General features: G+C 41.6%; 1 protein-coding gene across 1 annotated transcript in view; it reads left to right on the top strand.

The window, feature by feature from the left end:
* LOC146972554 (low-density lipoprotein receptor class A domain-containing protein 4-like) overlaps positions 1-24,249 on the top strand; it is a 220,104-nt gene that overhangs the window by 53,955 nt on the left and 141,900 nt on the right. Inside the window, exon 2 of the mRNA XM_085802970.1 lies at positions 20,511-21,323. Within this exon, the coding sequence (XP_085659096.1) occupies positions 21,284-21,323 (40 nt within the window). The 5' untranslated portion in view covers positions 20,511-21,283. The remainder of the gene's footprint in view (positions 1-20,510; positions 21,324-24,249) is intronic.

Genomic DNA, 24,249 nt, shown 5'->3' on the forward strand with positions numbered 1-24,249 from the left:
TCCTCTCCACCCTCGTTCTTTTCCTCTTTAGCCTTCCTTCTTTTTCTTTCCTTCTCCCCTCCTCCTTCTCCTCCTCCTCTTTCTGCTCCTCCTCTTCCTCCTCCTCCTCCTCCTCCTCCTCCTCCTCCTCCTCCCATGTTGCTGTAACCTTCTGGTCCTATCAGTGTTAGAACAGATTAGTACTGTAGCAGCAGATGTTGGATGTGTGACACTTTGCTCTGTCTTCGTTCTGCTGACGACACGTCACCTAAAAGTGGAGAGCAGATGACAGACAAAAGAAAATGGAGGAAAATAAAGTCCCGATCTGTGTTTTTAATGTTCCTCTGGAAAAAAAAGATTTAATTTATTAAAACATCTCGGGCTCTTTGATGAATTAAATATTCGTTGGGAGCATTTTTCTCGGTAGTCGACAGACTCTTGTTTCCAGCATTTAAAAGAGTTCGATGGCAGCTGCAGGTTGGCTGCCTCTCACCCCCCCTCCGACCTTCTCTCCTCCTTCCCACCCTCTCTCCCTTCATCTCGCATTCCTTTCTCTTCAATGCCCCCACCCCTCTGTCTGACTTACACACACACATACCTCCATCAATCCCCTCCCCTCCTCCTTGTGGGCAGATAAATCATCTGCAGAGTGGCAAAAGCTGCAATGACTCATCTCCCATCTAGACCACCTCAGCAAGGGAGAGAGAGACATAGAGAGGGAGAGAGGGAGAGAGGGAGAGGGAGCCCAAATGGAAATTAATGGAGTGAGAGAGGAAAAGTCAAATGAGTAAGAGCAGCTGTGAATACTAAAGTCAGGCGGAGAGAGAAAACTAGACAGAGGAACAATAAAAAGAAATAAAACTCATGGTCAGAGTGTGACGGATGAGGCTCAGAGTGAAAGAGAGGCAAGGTGGAGAAAGGTGGAGACAGCCCACAGAGAGACAGTAGTGTGTGTGTGTGTGTGTGTGTGTGTGTGTGTGTGTGTGTGTGTGTGTGTGTGTGTGTGTGTGTGTGTGTGTGTGTGTGTGTGTGTGTGTGTGTGTGTGTGTGATGGACAGACACAAGGCAAGAGAGAGAGAATAGATGAACGAGAGGGGAGGAGGTGTTGGGGGTCATCTCAGACAGAGAGGGAAAGGTGTGATTGACAGCTCTGCTTCTGACGGACTTTGACAACACAGCTGCAGTGTGTGTGTTTGAAACTCTCTCTCACACACACACATGCACACACACAGATAGCTACACCACCCTATGCACTTTATTAGGAGCAACTTCCCTCCTGCATATTAATCCTGTTCTCTGTGATACAAACCTGGAGCCACCAGACCGAGGAAGGAGGAGCAGGATTTCAGTCAATGAAGCTGACCGTGACATGATCGTTGGTGTCAGACGGCTGGTTGGAGAATCTCTGAAGCTCGTGATCTCGGGAGGATTTTCACACACCACAGTCTGTGAGAGTTTTTTTTTTTTACTGAGAATGGTGTGAAAAACTAAAAACATCCAGTCGAGCAGGTCTGAGTCACGGCTTGTTGATGAGAGAGGTGAGAGGAGAATGGACGCGGGCAGTTGGAGCTGACAGAAAGACTACGGTCACTTAGATAACCACTATTTACAAGAAAAGGAAAAAAAAACCCAATCAGGATCCACTTCCTGTCACCAAGAACAGAAAACTGGACCTGGTCTGATGGATCTGGTTTTGTGCAGAGGCAGCAGATGTTCAATGTCTGAATCCATGATGGACCCAATCGTCTTGTGTCAACAGGTCCAGGCTGGAGCTGGTTTTAGGTTGTCGGGAAGGTTTTCTTGATTCACATTGGGCCTTGAATTGGTTTCCATGCCTCATCACTAACTCTTTTCCTGTCATTTTGTCATGTGATCTATCAGGTTTTCCCTGCCCACCTCCTCACCTGCAGCCCATTTCCTCACTAGTCCCTAAGTACACAGTATATATAAATCCATTTCCTCCCAGATTGTTTTCTAATGGTGGCTTCCAGCTTTCCTCTTTGGTAACCCTTTAACTCACAAGCTGTTAATTATGTGTGATGATAATGTCCAGAAATAGCCAAGAAATAACAATTAATTGTGCCATAATGTCCGGAAATAGCCTAGAAATAACAGTCAATTTCATACTTATGTCGAGAAATACAGTATAGCCAAGAAATAACGATTGATTGCGTAGAAAATTGCAAGGACTTGGTGGAGAAAAATTCTGACCTTTCCCAAAAAATTCAAAGCATGAAAAGCATGTGTAATCTTTTGCCTTTATGAAAAACATGTTATATATAGTTATTTCTTGGCTATTTCTTGACATTATCATGTAATTCACAGCCTGTAAATTAAAGGGTTCTTCTGTGATGGTTTCAATGAACTTCAGTGACCTCCATAGTTTCCAGACCTGATTCAGTATAGAAACTCTGTGGTGTGGTAGAACAAGAGCTTGGCAGTTTGAATATGTAAAAAAAAACCTATAAGAAATTACATCATGCAATAAAGTCTCAGAGGAAAGTTTCAACATCTTATAGAAAATATGCAACAAAGATCTGATGCTGGTTTGAAAGTGAAGGGTGTTCTTGCAGAGTGTATACTTCTGGCCCTATGAGGACTATCAATTGGCTTCACTTTGAACCAGTGACTGACAGCTGATGTCTTGGATGCCCTAATCAAACACTAGTACCTAGTAGGAGTGAACACTTGATTTGAAATGTGATAATTGCACTAATGCTAATGCTGGAGGCTCCAAGAGATACTTGCTGATAATGATGTCTTTTCAAAAAAAAAAAGTGAAGTCAGGCTATGGAGGAGTAAAAAAGAAAAGAAGGAACTCAAAGAAGTTTCCACTGATGCATTACGACAGCTGGATACATGGGGCAAGTCAGTCATGTTGCTCCAGAGGCTAACTGCAGTACTTCAACTAAAACAAGTATCCTAATAACCTTCTATCGCTGTTTTTACAATAAATGGTTTAATACTGCAGGCTGAACCTTGCCTTGATACGGATGTCATAATTGTTGGTTACCAAATGAATTACCAAGAATAGACCAAGACCTTATTTATAGAAACATTTTTACATGTCGCTGTGGAAAAAGGAAAAACAGGTTTAAATGATTTAAATGAATGCTGGATGAATTCCACTCAGCTGCTTCATTTTCAGGGTCTTTCAGTTGTTTACCCTGCGTGGTTCACTGTGAAGATATTTAAAAACCAGATGAACTGACAAGGTTATTTAAAGTTTAAGAGATGACAGGGAATTAGAGAAAAACATGGGAATGAGATGCAACAAAGGTCACCGGCTGCACTTGAATGGGAGGTACATGTGTGGTACCATAAACCCACTGTGAAGTTGTAAAGGTCACATATTTTATAAAGGTAAAGATCCAGGTGTGGTATGATGCTAAAGCTGCAGCTCTATAGGTTCTATATCAATACTGTAAACGTTGCACAGCCTCAGTCCACAGAGAAATGCACACAGCCTGTATTCAGAAACTGAGCCTTTAAAAAAAAAAGAAAAACAGCCGTCAGGACTTCCTGTGACTTTGTGATGTCACAAAAAAAGCAGTCACCAAGCCCCGCCCTCCTGGACCCACCATCTAACACTTGCAGGATTTGGTTTCTGTGCATGCTTTACCTAAATATCTACTCAGAAAACATTCAGCCAATAAGAAGAGAGGCACAGAGCATCCTCTCCTCTGATTGGCTGACACTGACGCGCTGTTACTAGAGCTCCAGAGAGAAGCTGGCAGAGGAGATATGAAACAAATGTATTTTCTAATGGATCAACACTTCAAAAATAAAACAGCAGCTAATAGAGGGCTAATGTCAAGATGACATTTTCTCTAGAGGACATGATAAACACAAGGGAGTAAAAAAAAACATTATATAGGTACTTATTGAAAATAAAAAAAACAATCCCATAGTAAAAGTTGTTCAGTAAACTGAGATGAGAGACCTGAAGGAAAAGGATGTGTTCACGGCCCTCGTATGCACATGCCCCAGATTTTTGTGCTACACTCCTACTGTAGGAGTGGAAAAAAAAGCCAAAATGACCTGCCTCAGTAACAAACATCCTCATTCCAAAGGTATGAAACTCGAGAGGGATAAAACTACACACACACACAGATTATGTGTTTTTTTTGTCTGAGAGAGAGAGTGGGAGAGCAGGCGAGCGAGTTAAAATGGGGGGGTGTATCGACTCGTGAAAGTTGTAGAGAAGATGAAAAAGCGACGCAGGCGCCTCGGCTATTGCTCTGGAAGACATTTTTAGTCTGTTTTTCAATTTACAGTTAATGAGATTTTCAGCAGCCTCTCTATTCTGTTGTTAGTGTTTATCCTATCCTGTCTCCACAGTGCCATCTTTTATACCTCTGCAGTTCACCCCGTCTGAGCTGGATTGGCTTGTTCGTATAAGTAGCTTACCGCCTCAAACCATGTGTGTTGCCTCGGTGTGAATATGTTGTGGTGTTGTGCGGATACACTTGTCTGTGCATGTGTGTATGTATACAATATGGGAATGGGGTTGCAGCCTTGTCTTCTGAGTGTTTGTGTGTCTTGTAGCAGCATGCACAGAGGCATTTCCCTGTGTTCTTGCATTGTTCCCCCTCTCCTTTACAGCAGCCTGACATCCAGACAACATTTTTTTTTTCATTTATCAACCAACCACACTCCTGTACGACACCAGCTTCCTCCTGTTGTCTCACACTGGAGTTCAATTTCCTACACGTTTCCACCCCTTGTTTCCTTTTAGATCTCCTCCTCCTCTTCCTCCTCCTCCCTCTCACATAGTTTATATTATCACAAAAGACTGATTATATTGTGTATTGGAAGAAAGTTCTTTCATTTGCAAATAACAAGTGTGAAATACCCACATTAAATGCATCACAGCGTAAAACTGCTGCACAAATTCCAATTCAATTTGGACTGAAAAGAACAAGCATTGACAAGTCGTAGATAACTCTCGATTATGAGAAGTAAATTATGTGTTATATTAATTTTTCCACTGTTCAGATTCTTGGATGTGGTGATGCTGCTTCAGCACCTAAATAAACCAATAAAATACAAGCGTGTGTCTCCTGGCTGGAAGGAGGATGCTGTCATATGATTCTTGGCGTAATCTGACAACGTGAGTGCACTTGTTAATATCATATCCTGTTTCCTGAGACAAGGGTGATAGAAAAAAGCTGGCACGGTGTAGCATGTAAACGCCGTGTCAGTGTGTCTGATGAGCTCGATAACGGTGCGTCGCTGAAGAGAAAGTGCACGGATCAGACGCCAAGTTGAGCATCGTTTGTTCATGTTGTAGTCGTGTTCTGATGATAAGGTGGAGGTGGAGATATTAGGGCAGATGTTGGGATGATTCTTTGCTATCACTATAGATGCTGATTCCATTGTGACTCTACAGGTGGTGTTGTTATGATTTAGTGAGACTTTTGTTTTATCGGTAGCTTGACTGAAACAGCAGGTCTGGATTCAGTTTCTGAGTCTGGTTTCTCTCTGGGTGAAGTTTGCATGCTCTCCCTGTGCCTGTGTGGGTTCTCTGGCTTCCTCATATGGTCCAAAGACATGCAAACTATAGGTTATTTAGGTGTGAATGTGCATTTTTCACCTCTATATGGGTGTACACAGCTGTAGGTGGCATAGACAATGGATGGTTTTCTTAAGGCGAGGCTGCATTTATAAAAATCAGGATATTATCAGTGTTTTTCACTTGAGAGAATCGCTGAAAATGTAGATCCAGTCGGTTCTGAATAGGGATCGACCAATATGTTTTTTACAGGTACGATACCGATAATTAGTAATTAAGGAAACTGATAACTGAAAAATGTTGTGAATAGCACACCTGGGATTAGACTGAATACAATATACTGTTTGTTTCTTGTGATAAAAGACCTTACATTTTTGTACAATAACACAAAGTCCAACTCAGATCTTGGCTCAGTGGGGGCTGTGGGTGGGACATTGTTACGCAACCAAGACAGAGACTTCAGGCAGAGAGATGGCTGCAGAGTCAAAGGAGTGCGTTTTAAAATAAATTAATTCTATTGGTAATCTGTGAAAAAAATGGCTGAGATTATTGTAAAAATGCCTAAAATCGGCCGATATTATCGGCCATGCAGATGATTGGTCTATCTCTAGTTCTGAAACCCCAAATATTTAATTTAACCAGTGTCTTGGTGTTTGTTCATCTCATATCAACCAGTACAAAAACACTTATTGTCCGCTTTAAAAAAGAAAAAATGACTTAAATTAAGATATTTAATTTCAAAAGTGTTTCCAAGTTTGCGCAACTTCTTGCTGAACTTTGTCCTGTGACATGTTTGACATTATAAATTCTGTCTCACGCTTCTCATATTGCTGATATGTTCAAACAGACCTGTAGGTTCAGCTTTTCACAACAGCCATATGAATCAAACTCAAACTGCACAGGTATTTATTACTAGAAACACAAACTGTATCATTCATCAGGTAACAGGAAACGGGATGAGTCATAAAGGACGTGATAACAGTGTGATAGCTACAGCCTCTGGCTATAGGCGGCAATTTAGTATGTGTGTCTAATTTGTTAGTAGAAAGTCAGTGTTTTCCCTCTAGTTGGAGGTGATCGAGGCATGTGTGCAGTTTTTTTCTCTCTTTTTTTTATTTTGCGTGTGCCTTGGGAGGTTTCTGTGTATCTGCTGGCACCACAGGGGCCCCTGAGGCCTCTATACATACAGTACATTTATACAACGTAATGAGCAAGGGAGCGTCTGTGCAGCCTACATGTGAGGCGTCTCGAGGTGTAGAAAAATACAATTATATTGACTGGGATAAAAGTGTAATCTTTGCTATAATAATTGAACACAAATATACATTTATTCTTCCAATTATTCATCCGTAAATGTACTTTTTTCCCCACAAAGCGAACTAGACTCACTGATTAGATCTGCAACCGTTGCTTAAGGGAATTTGAAACCAATAATCTGTAACACTGATATCTCTATGAGGGAATCTGTCATCTGTCTGTGAAGATTGACAGCTCTTATACATCATAGTCAGCATCAAGGGTGAAGAAAACAACTGGATTATGTGCAGCCCCCTCCTCCCAGTCAACAACGTAAACATAGTTAATTAAGTCAAGACATTGTGCAGCGTCATGATTGTCTTTGTCAAAGTTCAGACGTACTGTACAGTGATCCAGTTTTTGGAAAGCAGAAAACATACTCCATGATGTTCTGGCATGAACACGACACTTCATGCATTTGCTGCATAAGAAAACACAAGTCAGTACGATTAGTGAGCATGATTGAATTAGATTGCTGTGCTGAACAAAACCAAGATATACATGTACACACACACAAAGTAGTACCGCAGTTTTTCATACATGACATGACAAGTAATCTGGATTTATATAATTGTGCGCTTGTCACCGTAGACAGACAGGTTGTCTAACTGTCATGCGTGTCATTGTTTCGACGTGACGACAACAGTAAACTGCGGTCAATCAGGACTGCAATGTTCAACAACAATCATCGCTCATTAGTCATTAGTCGGTATTGTCATCCTTGATTAACAATGAAAACATCTCCGATGCTTGTCCAAAATAACTTCTTTCAAAAAATAAATAAAAGCCGGAGTGATGATGAATTCCTCTGAGGGTTTTGACGCTAGGTGCTAATTTACAAATGATTTTTTTTTCTCTTGAAAAATTAAACAAAATAGTGACCTTGTCTGTTTTGATTGATTATATTGTTCGAGTCGACTATTTTAATCTCCGACGCTGATTTTGACTAGATGAGATTGTCGCATTTTCATAATTTACTTTGATTCTTTTTGTCTCAAGTCTCTGCGGAGCAGTGCTTCCCAGAACCTGTGAGCCGTTGGATGCAAGTCAGTGTGATCTCAGCCACAGTAAAACTTTGCAAAGATCCTCTAATAATGAGTCAGTTTCCCTACATAAAGACATGAGTGTTATTCAAGCTGCCAGACATGGGCTCAGTCTGTTCCTGGTACAAGACTGCAGCGATGTTTGAAGGAGGGATTTTCACTTATTACATTTAATTTTCGCTCTGCATATTATGTAGTTACAGACACAATGGCTTCTAACATGATACAGACGTTCAGAAAGTTCACAAGGTCCCAGGATTTTCTCTTTTCTTTAGTGTGCGAGAACATTAAACTTGTCTTATCCTTCGTGCTGCTGAAACCGACATATGGTCAAAAGTGGTAATATAGTGTATTTAATGAGCCTGGGTCTCGGGGCAACAGAGAATAACCCCTACTGATTAGATCCTAGGAAAAAAAAAGGAAAAGTTTTTGTTAATGTATAGTAACAGTGACCTTTGGCTGATTAATGCAGACTGAGATCAGTGCGCTGTGACTGGGAAGCGCCAAAAGGACTCAAATACTTTAACTGCATTATTATCACACTCATTCTCCTTAGTCAGCTTCTTGCTTCACTGCGGTTTTATGGCTGCTGAGAGACTGAATTTAGAGATAAAGGACTCATAACAAGTTGTTTCATGTAGAGTGTCACCTCTAATGTCCTTTCAGAGGAGAAGGGAATGAACCATTAGACCTGACCTATTTACCCCGGTCTCTGTTAAAGTCTGGTTTAAAATGTCACTGTGGGTCCAGCGACGGCTGCGGCAGGAAGCGCTGGCTCCTAAAGCGAGGTCACGGGACCCCAAGGATCAAGTGGGGATCCACGGGTTCGGGTCCCCTGTAAAATGAAGAACACTTTTTGAGCCGATTTGCCACTCGTGCGACTATTTGTTTGGATCGGGCCGAATATCAGCTCAATCGTGTGTTGTACTTTGTGCAGTATACGTGGGGTAACGAGGAGAGATTAACAACCTCACGACGAGCTCCAGATCACAAATCGTGTGCTCGCAAGAAAATCCAACTTGTTTGAAAACCTGGTCGCTCCTCGTGAAGGTATCGCACAGTAGAAGCAGTGCCGCGATGCATGCGCGATCTCTGAAGTTACGTCCAAACAAGTAGACGGAGAAACTTGGCGGTGCAGCGAGTCATCTGGACCCAGGCAATATTGGTCTAAAGTGCAATTTAGCTGTTGCTGCTCACCTCCAGTTCTCCCTGAAGAACCACGTCTGCCCAGCCAATTCCTTGTCCATACAGACACACGTCGTCGCTTTTTCTTTTTAGATGTCTCCCTACACAGAATGGCACAAATCGCCAAGGCAGCGCGTTTGTTTTTGTTGAGCATCTTCGGTGTGCGTCTCCCACTTCCGGGTTCCTCTTCTTCTTCTTCTACTTCTTTTTGACATTGCAGTTCCGGATACAAAAGTCCGACGTGTGGTATATGGACGTATAGTGTGAGCAGTCAAGTCGCATCAGAGCATCGGGCCGTAGTATAGAGTGAGAACATGATTCATGGGCTGAGAACTTTTGAACTCAGCAAAACCATGGAGCATCAACAGCGTGGTTGCTAGTTTAGACCTCTGTGGTGACCCAACAACCAATAGCACTCCAATACCATGTCACATTTTTGGTATTATTATTAAAAAGGTGATGAAGTAGATATACATGTTTAATTGAGATATGTTACTTAGTTTATGGAAGTGCTATAAAATTAAACAGCTATGAGAGACGTACTGTAGCTCTCGCTCCACACCCTGTGATGAAAGTGGTGTTCAGGAGTTAAATCTTTGTTCTTTGTTGGCAAGTAAACACAGAGTGCAGTGATTTATCTGCAGTGTGTGTGTCTGAGACCCACCAACGTATCGGCTGAGACGATTTATTAGTCAGGTAATGGACCTGCTGCGTCTATGATATATAAGTAGATAATATAATAATAAAGCGACTGTACATGCAATTTCTGAACATAAGAAAAAATAACTCTTTGAAAACTGTGGGTGGTTCAGAGAAAATCTTCTAATGTAATTTTGATCTCATGAAAGTCAAATAATATTAAAAGTTTCTAAATGTTGCCATAAAGGACATTATAAGAAGTTTCCACTCAGCCTTAATAGTGCATGATTTGACAGGCGTGTGCGTTCTGTGGGCGGATGTGCATCTGAATATGCAGTTTAGTGGATTTGAATGCAACATGTGCACACATATGTTAATATATGTGCTCTTAGCTTCGTGCTTTGTGTGGGTGTTTGTCTGGTCTGAAGAATTAATTTCCTCAGTCCGTCAGTCAGTCGGTGGGTCGGAGCTCTGTCTCTGGGGAGGCAGGTCGCTCTGTCTGGCTCTGTTGTGCTTTCTGATTTCCCTTTTACTTGTTTCTATGTGTTTTTTTATTTTTTTCCCCCCAGTCAGAGGGAACAAGATGAATTTTTTGCTGCATGACTGCAGGATGTAATGTCTGCGCTGCCTCTACCTGCTGCCTCTGCACATGCTGTTCTTCTTTGTGTGATCTTTTTCTTTTTTTCCCTGTGTCTCTGTATTCAAATATACCTGCATATTTTCAGTTTACATATCTTCCCGTAAGGCATGCGAGGCTGGATCCATGTGTGTACTGTGTGTACTTGTCTTCATAGTAGAACAAGGTCAAATGTTTGATCTTTCCATTGTTACTTTAAAGGACAGTTATTCCTCTATTATCTGGCCTTTTGGCTGCTCGTTGTAAATGTGTATTCTGGTGCTTTAATCACAGTATTAGCTGGTACAACATATATTTTCCATTCAATTTTATAGGATAAAATTGCAGTTAAACTGTGGTAAAGGCTGTTTTTGTTTTATATAATGCCCTCTACTATCTCCTCTAAACTTTTTCCACAAATGTGCCAAAAAAAAAAGGGAGTGAAAGTTCAAAAGGTCGACTGTGCACACCCTGATGTTATCTGATTAATGCAACGTTGCTGCTTCTAATTCTTGATTATGTTTTGCTTTTAGCGGTAAAATTAGACGTTAGATGTCGGAGTTGTTTCTGTGCACGGTTAAAAATATTTTAATGAGAACGATGAAAGGACTGTTTTCACAATGATTAAAATTCAGGACGCAGATACATAAACATAAAGGCTGTGTAGGCTTTATGTTCATGTTTACCAATCTGCTCCGTGGAAGGCTTTATATGCAACTGTTGTATGTCATTTGTGGCAGCAGAAACAGCAGTTTTAAACTAAATACAAACAGGTTCACACTCAAGAGTCAAAGGTTTCGAGTGGTCATGTTGATGGGAGTGAAGGAGGAGGAGGTTAACCTGATTATAACCATAATGATGAGGGCTCTCCAACCTTATTTATGTCTAACATTAAAGAAACTTAAAAGTCACAACATGAAGGACTGTGTGACACAGTGTGGTGGACACAAATGTTGGTCAAGTAGGGCATTACATCCCCCCAGGCTGCCACTCCCCCCACATCGCCATACTGGTCTCTAAATAGACATACGTATACGTTGGTGTCGTCTCGGTGCCCTCTGTTTTCTCACTAAAGTCAAAATTCACACTGACCCGAAAAAAAGTGAAATAAATGGATGGATATACAGTGGCATGCAAACGTTTGGACACACCTGTTAAACATTTCTGATAATGTGAACAGTTAAACAAGTGGAAGATTAAATGATCTCTTATTTTCATCTACATATTCGGATGGAAAAGGGAAAAGGGTCTGCAGCAAAGGTTTGGGCACCCTGCATAGTTAGCCCCCCCCCTTTGGAAACTAGCACAGCATGTAAATAGTAGCTAAATAGCTTGTCTGATACCTTATCTCCTGGGTTTCCCATTCTTTTGCTGCTTTGTTCCCCCTTTTCACTCTAAAATTGTAGAAAACAAAATTAATACACTGATACTGCTTAAAACAGGGGTGTCAAACTCATTTAAGTTCAGGGGCCACGTACAGCGCAATTTGATCTGGTAGCATGATAACCTATTGATAAAAAGAACTTTGAATTTTTCCATTTGTTTCAGTACATTATTAAGATGTTAAAGACCTATCCTTTTACAAAACATAATATTATGAACAACCTAAGATTTCTTGCAAAAAAATATGTGCAGTTTCAACAATATTATGTCTCTTTGGTCTTCTATGTAATTTTCACACTTGGCAAATTCATCCTGAGGGCTTTCTGCTGGGATGTTTTTGGCCCCGAGCTGCGCGTATTTCTTTTAAACTATTGCAAAAGAGTGTTTCATGTTTAACTTTATGCCTTTTGGATATCATTTCATCTTACACTGTTCAAAAAATTTGGACCAAACTTTTGCATGCCACTGTAACAAAACTTACATAGCTGTAATTATTTCTTAGATGGCGGTAAAATGAGTGACATACTCACTTCAGATAATCTCCTCTTCTTCAAGAGGAGTTTTGCTCAGTCGATGTGAGGGTCTAAGGCCAGAGGATGTTGTTAAAGCCCTTTGAGACAAACTGTTTGTAAAAAAAAAAGGGCTGTTCATATAAACTTGCCTTGCCGTAGGATTTCCTGAGACTTTTTACTCACAGTCTAAATCAACCAGTGAGCAGCAGCTCTGTGGAGGAAGCAGCTTGTTGATGATGAGCGAGGTCAGAGGAGAATGACCATGACCAGTTTGGAGCTGCAATGACTCAGATAACCACTCTGTACAACCGTCGTGGTGGTGAACAAGAAAGAAATACACACTACAACAGCAGAAGACGTCATCTCAACTCAAGCCACAATCGAGTTACATCAGACTGTAGTGGGGGGGGGGGGGGGGGGGCGCTGAAAAGAAAGACATGTTTTTAGATGATGAGCACTGAGATGTTGAGAGTTTCCAACAACAACGGACTGGTTCTTCTTGTAGCGACTTGTTGACTTGTTAAAGAATGTGGTCTGCAGCATTAAAACATCAGTGTGACTGGACTCCATGCTTTCGTCATGGGAACAGGACCTCACCAAAACAAGATTGAGATGCACTGATTTACATCCAGATACCTGTAATCCACTCCGGCATGTTGCTATAACTCATTTGAGTTGTATTTTTTGAATGGAGCGGTAGAGCGGTGGGAACACTAGTGGTCAGGAAATGCATTCAGGTAAAATCACTCGGGGGGGAAAAAATTATATGGTCAATCCACAGCAGTTCACTGTTTTTTATTTTTTAAACTAATAAAACGGATTACGTTTACATAAAGTCCTTCCAATTGTTGCCATGGTAACTAGTCCAGTGGAGGAAGTTAGTACAGTACCAGAGTTGCCAGAAGCAGGCGTGTGCCGGTGCATGGCTATCACCATCACCATCGTCTGTTTGTGCCCAGAGTTCAAGTCTTATCTATAGATTTATCTCAGTTTTTGATTTCTCCTTCCGATTTCTGGCCCTCTTCTTGTCTTCTCCCTCAACTTGTGTCTTTGATGCAGACAGCTGGCCAGTGGCCGAGGCTACCTGCATAACGCAATAAGAGACGTTTCTAACAAATCCCCTGAGAGCCCTTGAGGAAAGTCCTTTGATCAGTTGTCTCTTTATGGAAGTTCAGACTGATTTTGTCGTGTGGCTCTTGTCTCTTTACCGTCTTGTCAGTGTGGACTGTCGGATTAGTGTCACACAATACACAGTCACCATTCTTTAATGATTTTACTTCTTCATATCTTCTTTTTTTCCATTTGTCTAATATATCGGTTGCAGGGTGTGCATCCGTGTCTTTGTTTGATTTTGCTCCGACTGTTTCCAAGTTAAAGTCTGGACAGATTCAGACACCTGTCAGATTTCAGGTAGACTGCGTCCATCACCGCCGCTGCCGAGGATATACCTCTGTGTCTCTCTGCCATTCTCTCTGCGGTGCACGATGTCGGTCAGTCTGTCAGCTTCACTGTCCCTCATCCTGTCTGTCTGTGCGTCCGGCCTCTCGACACTAGAGTTGATGCATAGCCAGATTAAGCCTGTCAGATTTGTCACACTTGGCTGGCAGTCAGCGTGACACAAAGCCAGATAAGACAAGGATATGACAAATGATGCCTCCGGCCTACCTTTGTTTGGGTTTTTTTTTTCCCGCATTTCCAGTCATTTTGTGCATCATTTCACACTTTCAGATGTTGTTGGTTTTTTTTCTCTCTCCTCCCTCTGCAGTGGATTAGATAATTTCAGCGGCAGGGAAATAAAATAGGTTATTTTTTCCCAACCATTTCTGCGTTATTACCTCAGAAAGGTAGAAGATGAAATGCACCAGCAGTTACTGCAAAACTGCAAACCGGTACTCAACAAATGACTAACTGAAAACAAAGTTCTGCTACTTTACTAATTCATTTCTAAGCAATAAAAAAATAAAGTGTCATATCAGTCATCACTGTACGTCAGCTCCTAATCTACCACACCCCATGATGCATCTCTTGTTCTTAATGGGTGCAAATAAAAAGATGATAAGATTATGTTTTAACTGCAAACAGCTCAGTTTGATGGCCAGATGTGCAGGGGTTGCAAAGTGTTATATGGAGGTTGCACGGTGTGTAGTTAATGTGCATTCTTTTTTTTTTTTTTTACATGCATTTATTTTCTTTTAATAATAGGCTGAAACTAAAGCCAGTGCCAGTGTCTTTATAACAAATAAACAGGACCTTCTGCTCATCTCATTTACAGAGGCTGAGGTTATTTAGTGGACAACAAACCAGCGAACAAACATTAACACAAAAATCCAATCCTTGGTTTCTATCTATCCTCTAAATTAACTCAAAACACAATTAGCGTTTACTGTTAGTGGTTTTATCTTTCATCTGTAATAATCATAATGCAGAATTATAAGGAAGGGGAGGGACTGCAGCCTTGGCAACACACAAAAAAACACAGCAGTCCTAATCTCTCATGGCTCAAGGGTAGAACTGAACTCTGACTTCACAAAACATACTGGCTGCTGCATTATGAGGCTCGATCTGGACAGAATTAGAGGCTGGAGAAGCTGAAGAAATGATCTTAATGTGGCGGTGTCGTTGAATTGATTGAAGTAGTTTGTCTGAGGTTTAATAGACAGTAGCATGAATGTGCATGTCACTCACCAGTATCACCAGTATCTCTCACAGTGGCCCAGCGTCTACATGTACAAAAGTTAGAGAGATGAGCCCTTTATGGGTGACAAAAACTCAAAACCACATCATCTAATATACAAGGCTTCCTTTCCTGGCCTGGTCCATACCTCACATAGACAGGAGCCTCCTCACTGCAATATCCAGGAAACCCACTTATACACACCACAATATGTATAACACAGTTACACTGTCAGCTGTGAGTCCAAATCATAAAAACCCACACACTATATATTTTTGATTTTACCCCCCTAAATAAACATGTTTTCAAACTACATCTCCAACCTCTTCATACCAACACACTGTCCTTGGTTTCCGTCCTTGTTGGACGAACAGTAGGCTGAGCCCTCACTGAGGTGTGAGACAGTAGCTGCTGGCCTCGACCTTAAAAAAAGCCTTTTTTTTTTCTTTTTTTTTTTACTGCTGCCCGGCCACAAGCTAAGCTCGTCAAAGTGGAGCACAGACTGAAGATGCAAACTGAAGTGCATCTTCCATTTATCATCTGTGGCCTCATATAATCTTTGTCCTCAAAAAAACCTCTAAAAGCCGCCACCAGCACATACTGTACTGTACATTATCAGATGCTTTTGCAAATGTGCAGATGTTGCTCTTTAAATACATAAACTCTTTGTCAGATTTGACTTTTCAAAACTAGATCAAGTAACTCAGAATAATGCGATTATACAACTTATTATGATGATAAAGCAATATATTTCATAAAAACTAAGACACATTACTTACTCTACTAATATGATAATGGTAGTAATAAAACAGTTTGAGCATTGAATGCAACACAAAGTGCTGTAGGTTTGTTTGTTGCAGTTTGTAAACACAACATTCAACTTGGCCCCTCCTCTCCGGCCTTGGGGGTCTGCAGACACAGTGACACCACCACACATGAGTAGAAGCCCATAGGTGATGGTTAAGTAGGATTTCTTCTAAGTCTAAATTTGATTTTTTAGGAATATCCTACTGACTCTACGTTTAACATAGAGGCAGATGAAAAAGACATAAGAAATAGCCTAAGAAAAGGTTTTTGCAGCCTGCGGCCTGCATACATAGAGCCCTACCATTAAAACACTACACTGTATGTTTGTCTGAGAGGGAAACCCTGTCCAAAACACTCATCTGGATTCTGCAGGCAACAGTTAAGACTCAATTTAGAGAAATTTTAATAAATAGACTCTAAATCTGTAAAAGCTAAGAAAACAAAAAAGAGGATATTGAAAATTGTGGGGGTAGATGTCACCGCATCGCTTGAGGAAATGACGTCCATGTTTTTTTTGTCTTTGGTCCATATTTTGAACGTTTCATGCTCTCAGTGTCCTATTTGAGGAGAGTCCCAGCTGCCGTGATGTGTGCTGCTCAGTCTGGTTAAAGTTTCACTCTTTGGGAAGGCAAAAGGATCAAAACATTTATTTATTTTTTTTGCAGATTGCAGATTGGATAACGCTGCCTGTAGGGCTTATTCAACAGTTTGTACATGTTTTTTCTGCACCATGTGAGCAGAAACACACAGGGACACACTTGTGTGTCCACACTTGGCCTCATTGTTTGAACCCAAGCAGCAAACAGAATGAAATATCACCTTTAGACATTTAGAATCTCGCAGGCATCCAAATAGTTATACTTTGCAGCAGCAGCAGCGAGGCATTTCATATTTCCTGTAGCTGATACTCTTAGATAAGCGTCAGAGCAAATATAAACAGTCCAGGAGAGCTGTGCTTTAAGTCTCCGCGTCTCTTGCAGCAGAATTTTGAATCACCTCAGTGGCCCCGGTTCTTGGTCTGTTATGCAATCACATTCTTAGCATGCTTAGATTTCAGTGTAACAGATGCGACCAGCCCCATGGTTAAATCGTCTGCTCCCCAGCCCATGTTTGTCTGTCTGACTGCTTTTCTCACTGATAAGCACATGTCCCAGTGTGACCCGTGCAGCGGAGGAGCTGGAGCTGGAGCTGGAGCTGGAGCTGGAGCTGGCTGTCAGAGCTGCTCGCTAGCTGCACCAATATGTTACAGTGACAGACACACACACTGAACCATGAGGTCCAGTCCTAATAATTGCTATGATGGAAACTTTCCTTTCTTCACTCGCTCCATGGAGGTCAGAGGTCACAGTAAGGTGAAGCCTCAGTACTCAGTTAAGGAACTCTAAGTGAGTTTTTTGCTTAGTTCAAATCCAGATGCTCAAGGTCACCTCACAGTCTTATGTCCATTATTGGGCCTAATAGTGAGTCAAAGAGACAGTAAGTGAAATCTAGTGTCGTCTATTTACAGAACATGTCAGAGAACTTTAGATAGAACCACATTAGGTCGACTGTTTCCCAGAAACAGAAAATATATGGTGCAAGCAGTTTTGTGATTCTGTATCCTCATAACTAAGGGGAGTGATGGAGACTCCTTCCTGCTCATGGGAGACTGTAGGCTACACACAAATGTTTCAGCCTTGCAAGAAAGGTTGTGAAAGTTTATGGGCAGGATTTCAAGCTGCAGCTAGAAAGGAAGCAAGTGTCCGGTTTGGGGAATTCAGAATTTCCCTAATTGAGGACAATAAAATGTATCGTACCGTATCATATCGTATCGTATCGCATCCCATCGCATCGCATCGCATTGCATCGCATCGTATCGCATCGTATCGCATCGTATTATTCTACACTTTTTCTAGATGTTGTGGGTCTGGTGGTGTCGCCTCACTGCAGTCACCTCACATTCTTATGTCTATTACTGGAGTTATACGTATGTGAGTCGAAGAGACAATAACTGAAATTTAGTGCCGTCTATTTCACATTGTTTGAGGAGGAGTTTTGTAACTTTGTGTGTCCTCATATCCAGGGGGAGCGATGGAGACTCCTTCCTGGTCGTGGGAGACTGTACAAAAGAAAGGTTGTGAAAGTTCATGGGCAGTATTTCAATGTACAGCTGGACAGTTTGGGGAACTCAGAATTTCCATAAGCGAGGATAATACACTGTATTGTATCGTATCGTATTGTGTCGTATCGCATTGTATTGCATCGTATTGTATCATATTCTATCCTTCATCATTTATCTTCTGTGCTGCTTATCCTTACCAGGGTCTATCTCAACTTCTTGACTTAGGGCGAGAAGCAGGGTACACCCTGGACAGGTCACTGCATCGTATCATATCGCATCGTATCGTATTCTTCTAAGGCTTTTCTAGATGTTGTCGGTCTGTTGGTGTCACACACTGTTGCCTGCAGCAGGACATGAGTTTGGGTAGTGACAGAATGAATGAGACTGTAAAAAAGAAGTGACATGCCGTAGGAAGATGCTCCAGGGTTAGAGGATCCAGCTGGGTTTTGGTTAGTTTTATAGCTTGGGTCCTGATTTATGAATTCCTGCCCATCATCTATCGAGATATACTTCAGCATTTCAGTCAGGCCAGAAACAATAACAAGGAGCAAGAATGGCGATGCCCTTTGTCTGCTGCGGTGCTATAAAAACTGGCAACAATCATGGATCAAGGTATATGTGAGGTGAATGGTGCTAACAACCGCAGCGTGTCAAGCGAAAGTAACTGGCAACCTGTCAAAAGCCCGAGGCCAACAGAGTCCTTAATGGGCATCCAGAGATTCCCAGTGAAAATGTTAAATTACAAAAATAGTGAATGTACATCCTGGAGCCACTGTTTCTGTTGGCTGCATTAAACTTTTGTGAGCTGTGTTACAAACCAATGGACATGACAGCTTTATGAAAACAGTGCATTTTTATATGATTGTTGTTGCTGTTGTTGCTGTTTTAAAGTTCAGGCCTCCTCCTACTAAACCTTGATATCTTGCTGCCCAGTTTTAAACTATCAATTAAAAACATGAGTCGTTCATGTTTTCCTTGAATGTTCCAGATTTAATTGGAAAAAAAAAACAAAAAACCTGCAGGTTTTATTCCAAACATTTGTCAGATCAGACGAAACCTGACTAGAAAAGAAAACAATTCCAGGTTGGAGCTTCAGATTTGATGAAGATTTGGCTGCTCCTCTCAATATCAAACACAGATTTAATCTGTGATAATTCTGCTCTAATGCTGTAATTGGTCCAATGTGGCAGCATCCACGGTTCCTCTCTTCTCCTGCACCTCCTTTCCTTCCATTTCATGTCTCCTTTTGTTTTTCCATATATATAATTTATTTCCTCTCCTCTCCTCTCCTCTCCTCTCCTCTCCTCTCCTCTCCTCTCCTCTCCTCTCCTCTCCTCTCCTCTCCTCTCCTCCCCACTCCGTTCCTTTCCAAATGAGTATTTTGACTAGGCTAATCTCTACAAAGTCAAAGTGGCTCATTTAAGCTCTTTCCAGGATTTAAAAATCCCCCCCCCCCCTCCCCAAAATCATTTCAATCCATTTCCTTCCTCCTTGGACTTTGAAAGACTCTAATTTAGTTTATTCACACGCAGACAAAGTGATGAATCATAAGAAGGAAAGTGAATATCCCTCTGACGTCATGGCAGCGTGGTTCTTTCTCTCTTTACTTTTCCATTTGTTGGGGGCAATGCTGCTCTGTGTGTGTGTGTGTGTGTGTGTGTGTGTGTGTGTATACCCAGAACGTGATAAGGCTTGATAAGAACAGGCAAACGGAGCTGAGATAAGACAAGCTAACTGAGATCTGTTGAGCCTTTCCAAACCTCAGACAGGGCGTGTGTTTGTTTACCGTCTGTCTGCTTTTGTTCACAGACAGATTCCTCCCCTCCTTCCATCCGTCTCGCTTCCCACGTTGTTCCTCTTGTTGACCTCTTTTTTTTTTCTTTTTTTTTTACTTTTTTGTTAAAACTTGCAACTATATATCTTATGATTGATTCCTGCTTCTTTTTGCTTGTTTCGTTTCTTTCATGTTTTCCTTTCCTTCTCATGTTGCCTTTCGTTTTTGCTGTCGCTGTGGGTTGACTCCCTCCCTTTATTCAGTTTTTTTAACACACGCCTTCCTCTCATCACACTCACATCCCTTCATGTGCTCTATCTCTCCTACGCCCTCGTTTTAACTCGCATGTTCTCTGCAAAGAAAAACAGAAAAAAAACACAAGCAGTTATTGTCACTCTTTTACCAAAACTGGTCTTCCTCCGACCCCCTCTCCCTCCCTCCTCCTCCTCCTCCTCTTCTTCTTCCCCCTCCTGTTTTTTTTGGATTTCATTCCTTTTCCCGCACACAAAATGCGGCACTTGGCACTTTTGAAATGTAAATAAAGTTTTGTTGTCTCCTCAGCCGTAGCCTCCTCTAGCCCTGTTTATCAGGCAGACTTCAAAGTGGCACATTGACATGTGGCTCTATCTCTCTGCCTGCTCTGTGAAATAGGGTCACAGGCGGTGCTTGGCTTTCAGAAAAAAACTTTTCTCTTTCATGTAAGAACCTTGTGGCTGAGAGGAGCGAACGGGGGCCATGCCAACCAACCAGCCAGCCACTAACCACAAAAAGAGAAACGCAGGGTGCCTGTGAGTGTGGGATTGTGGACATGTGCGTGGGTGGATGTGGATGAGAGTGTTGTTTTGGTTATTGCCGGGGCTCGGCATGTTCTGTTTGGGTGCATGTATTTATATATATATATATATAACTGTTGTTTTTTGGTATCTCATTATTTTATTCACTGACTTTCTATCGCTGTCTTGTTGTGTTTCTCTCTGTTCTCTTAGCTGTCGACGTGCCGACGTGAGGAAAAAAGCGCCTCACCGCCCCGTGCTGCTGAGCTCGACACCATAAGCAGCGGGACAAAAAGACATAAGAGGAGAAAAAGGGACGACAGGAGCAAAAAAAAGAAAAACACGGGAACAAGCCGGTAACAGAGAAAGGAGAGAAGCATCCAAGGAGGCAGCATGTAGATTAGCACCAAGAGTCAAAGACAAACACTTAGATATTTCCTTTAAAGACTGAACCTGTCAGTCAGACAGGTTAATCAGACTAGAGGGCAGCGGTCATGGCTGTAGGCCTGAGTCCAGATTAAACACAGCCACGCTGCAGCCTTCAAAACTAACATCTGTCCTCCTTTAACCCAAGTTAAAAATTCACCCCCCCTCCCTGAAGAAACCCTGCTTCTCCTCCCTTCTTCCTCTGAGCTACCACTGCATACCCCAAATTTTGTGCATTGAGCTGTAGCAGCCAACAGTCAGACAACAGTGGCTACACCGTCGCTCAGGCCGGGGTTAACCTGGTGAAACAGAGTGACCGTATACCAGTCGGAGAGACGGTCGTCTGCTCCAGAGAGACTGACGGCCGGGCAGCAAGCCTTTTATCACCACACATGGACTGTTGATGAAGGAAGATGGCAGCGAGACTGGCAGGCGCCACCCCTTCCTCTCGGCCACCCTCCCTCCCCCCAGTGGCCGCGGCTCGGACTGGTTGAGGTCGGTCTATTGGCATCCATCGCAGCATCGGCAGCAGCTGACAGCAGAGTGCGGGAAGGAGCAGTATGCAGGAAACTGACTTACCGGCAACAAATGCCTTCAAAGGTAAAAAAAAAAAAATACTGAAAATACACAGCAAAATGTGTCCGAGTGTGTGTGTGTGTGTGTGTGTGTGTGTGTGTGTACATCAAAGGAAAACTGTGTCCTGATATCAAACAGAAAAAATATTTCCAGCTGGAGTCGGTTGGGCATGTTCAGCTGATGAAAGCCGTAATAAATTTCATCATCGACCTCAAAAGTATTGTCTTAATAATAAAATTGAACAAGCAGCTACATTTTTATTGTGAGTGACAGCGTTGTCCAATCCCATCTAGTGCTAATGGCCACACCGCCTCATCTTGTCTCTTTATTCAGTCCAGTCCAACAACAACAACAACAACAACAACAATGTTTCTGGCTTTATTGAAGAGCTGCTCTGTTTGTTTCCAGTAGCCGGTGGTGGTTGATTGTTGCTTTGCAAGAGCTTCAGACCTGGTTGTATTTATAATGCAAAAGGTTAGCGCAACGTAGCTGGTTAGCGTGCTAACTTCAGTAGAAGCAAAGAGTTAACATTGGTTTTTGGGTTAGGAGACAGCTGAGTAATGCAATGAAGGTTGATGCTGAACTCTCAATCTTTCTATTAGACTGGCAAGTAAAGAGCTGCTAATGCTAACACCAGGTAGCAACAGCAATACATTGGCTACATAGCCCCTCCTACAATGGGACGTCGTCATTTCAAACAGTCCAACAAAGCGATGCATCACTTCTCCAGATGTAAACATTACAGCTGGGCAACTCTGTTAATGAAGATGTACAGATGATGATTCATTTAGAAGCTCTCTGATATCATTTTGTTGTGTCTATAGAAGAGGAGTGGATGACAGACTGACCTTAAACACATTGTGGTGTATATATTCACTTCAATCAATCAGTTTATATGTGTTTCTGTAGTCCTTTACAACAACCAAAGGTAACCAAAGTGCTTCACAGTGAAGTGAAGAGAGAGCAATATATGATTAGATCATAAAAAGCATAAAAGGTACATGAACAGAAAGAAGTTCTAATGCTACTATTAAAAGGCCTCCTAAATAAATAAGTTTCAAGTTTGCATTTAAAAAGTGCTGGGTCAGTAATAGTGTGCATGTCAGGGTGTAACTTGTTCCAAACTTTAGGTGCAGCGACAGCAGAAACACCATCAGCTCACAGATTAAGTTCTGACCTTTGGACCTTGAGAAGATGTCGGCCAAATGACGGCAACTTCCTGCTACTGTGGTTACGGAAAGTTAAAATCTCAGAAAAATAAGGTCGTTAATGGCTAAGAAAACAAACATTAAAGTCTTAAAATCTATTCTAAAATGAACTAGAGGCCTATGAAGTGAAAGTACCGTCATTAATAATGATTATGTCTTTGGGAAAACCAGGAACCTGATTATTGGCTAAAGATGGTGCTGGTGCTGGTCTAGTCAGTGGTATTTATTAATTATTTACAGAGGCAACAGGAGGATGAATGCGGAGGTGGACAGAAGCATTGTGAGGGTCAGATTGAGCAAAACGTGTCAAAACCCATTGGATGACATTTCATCATCATCCTGAACATTACAGCCAAAGAAGTTAACAAAAGAGCTTTTCATGGTGAGGGTGAGAAATATATAAATATAAAAACTGAAGACCAGACTAAAGCTGAAGATAAAGTGAAGGTCTGGGTTTACAAAGCATCACCAAATTTTGTTTGAATTCATGTCCAGTTACTTTGGAAATGCATACAGAGAGGTCTTTGTGTATAGATAAAATACCTTTTAAAATGTAAGTTCAGACTTGGTTTTGAATGTTACTGTATTTTATTTCAAATTGAATGTGTTGCTGACAGACAGAGCCTGAAAACAGAAAATAACAAAATAAAGGCCCAGAAACCAAAAATTATGTTAAAATCCCACTTGAAAATTGGTCATTAAAGTAATATCATTATTTTTCTTTTCAGACTTGTATTGCGAAATCACTGATAGCAAACATACTTTGCTTTGTTAGAGTATTAGTGAAAAGAGAATCAAAGCAAAGCCCCAATATCCCAGAATGCATCACCAGCCAGACAGCGCAGTCCATTCACATGAATGGGAGACTTGTGTCTCAGACTTGTGTCTACAACCTTCTACTGTGTCTGTGTGTGTGGGACATTAATGAGGGGACCAGACAGGTCACAGGAGTTCAGACCGCTGCTGCGGAGGGAAAATCAGTCCACAGTGGAAATCATATTCACTGTGCAGCCGACAGTATTTAGCCTGTGTAGACTCCAGCTTAACAATTTCTCATTAAAACCTAATCACTTACTCTAATTATGATCGTAGCAATAGAAGTCGTATGCGGGCTGATAGAGGAGGCTGAGCGCTTTCTGTGGGAAAGTGTAATATCCCTCCTTTTAGCTTTTAAACACTTCAACAAACTAAACGTTACTGACGCTTGTGACATGTTTCACTTTTCTTCAAATCAAATGATGACACACGACACAGCAGTGTTTTTAAAAATGGTCTCTGGGGACTAAATCAAGGAGAAATGCACTGAAATGAAGTGCAACCTGCAGAAAAATTGATGTTTATCCAGAAATGAAGATGCGGATACAGTTGTAAGAATTAAGCTCTATTTTTAATTAAATCTACCAGAGAAACAGCATTAACAGAATTATCACAGACGATGGATTAAACAGGGAATAAATAACTGAAGAGCACTGAGTCACACACCACACAGACACACACAGACATACACACACACACACACACACACACACACACACACACACACACACACACACACACACACACACACACAGACTAGTCCTCAGTTGTCTATAATCCACTTTTTAAATCTTTTATTTTTGTCATCAGACACTTGATATTGAACAGGTGATGATATGACACATAGGAAAAGCACGGATGTAAACAGATACTTGAAAAGAACGGAGCCATTGTTCAGGTTATTTGTAATAACGAGGCGTTTTTTT

Source organism: Trachurus japonicus, chromosome 16 (genome assembly GCF_045865225.1).
Source record: "Trachurus japonicus isolate A0001 chromosome 16, Traja_1.0".
Classification (NCBI taxonomy): Eukaryota; Metazoa; Chordata; class Actinopteri; order Carangiformes; family Carangidae; genus Trachurus; species Trachurus japonicus.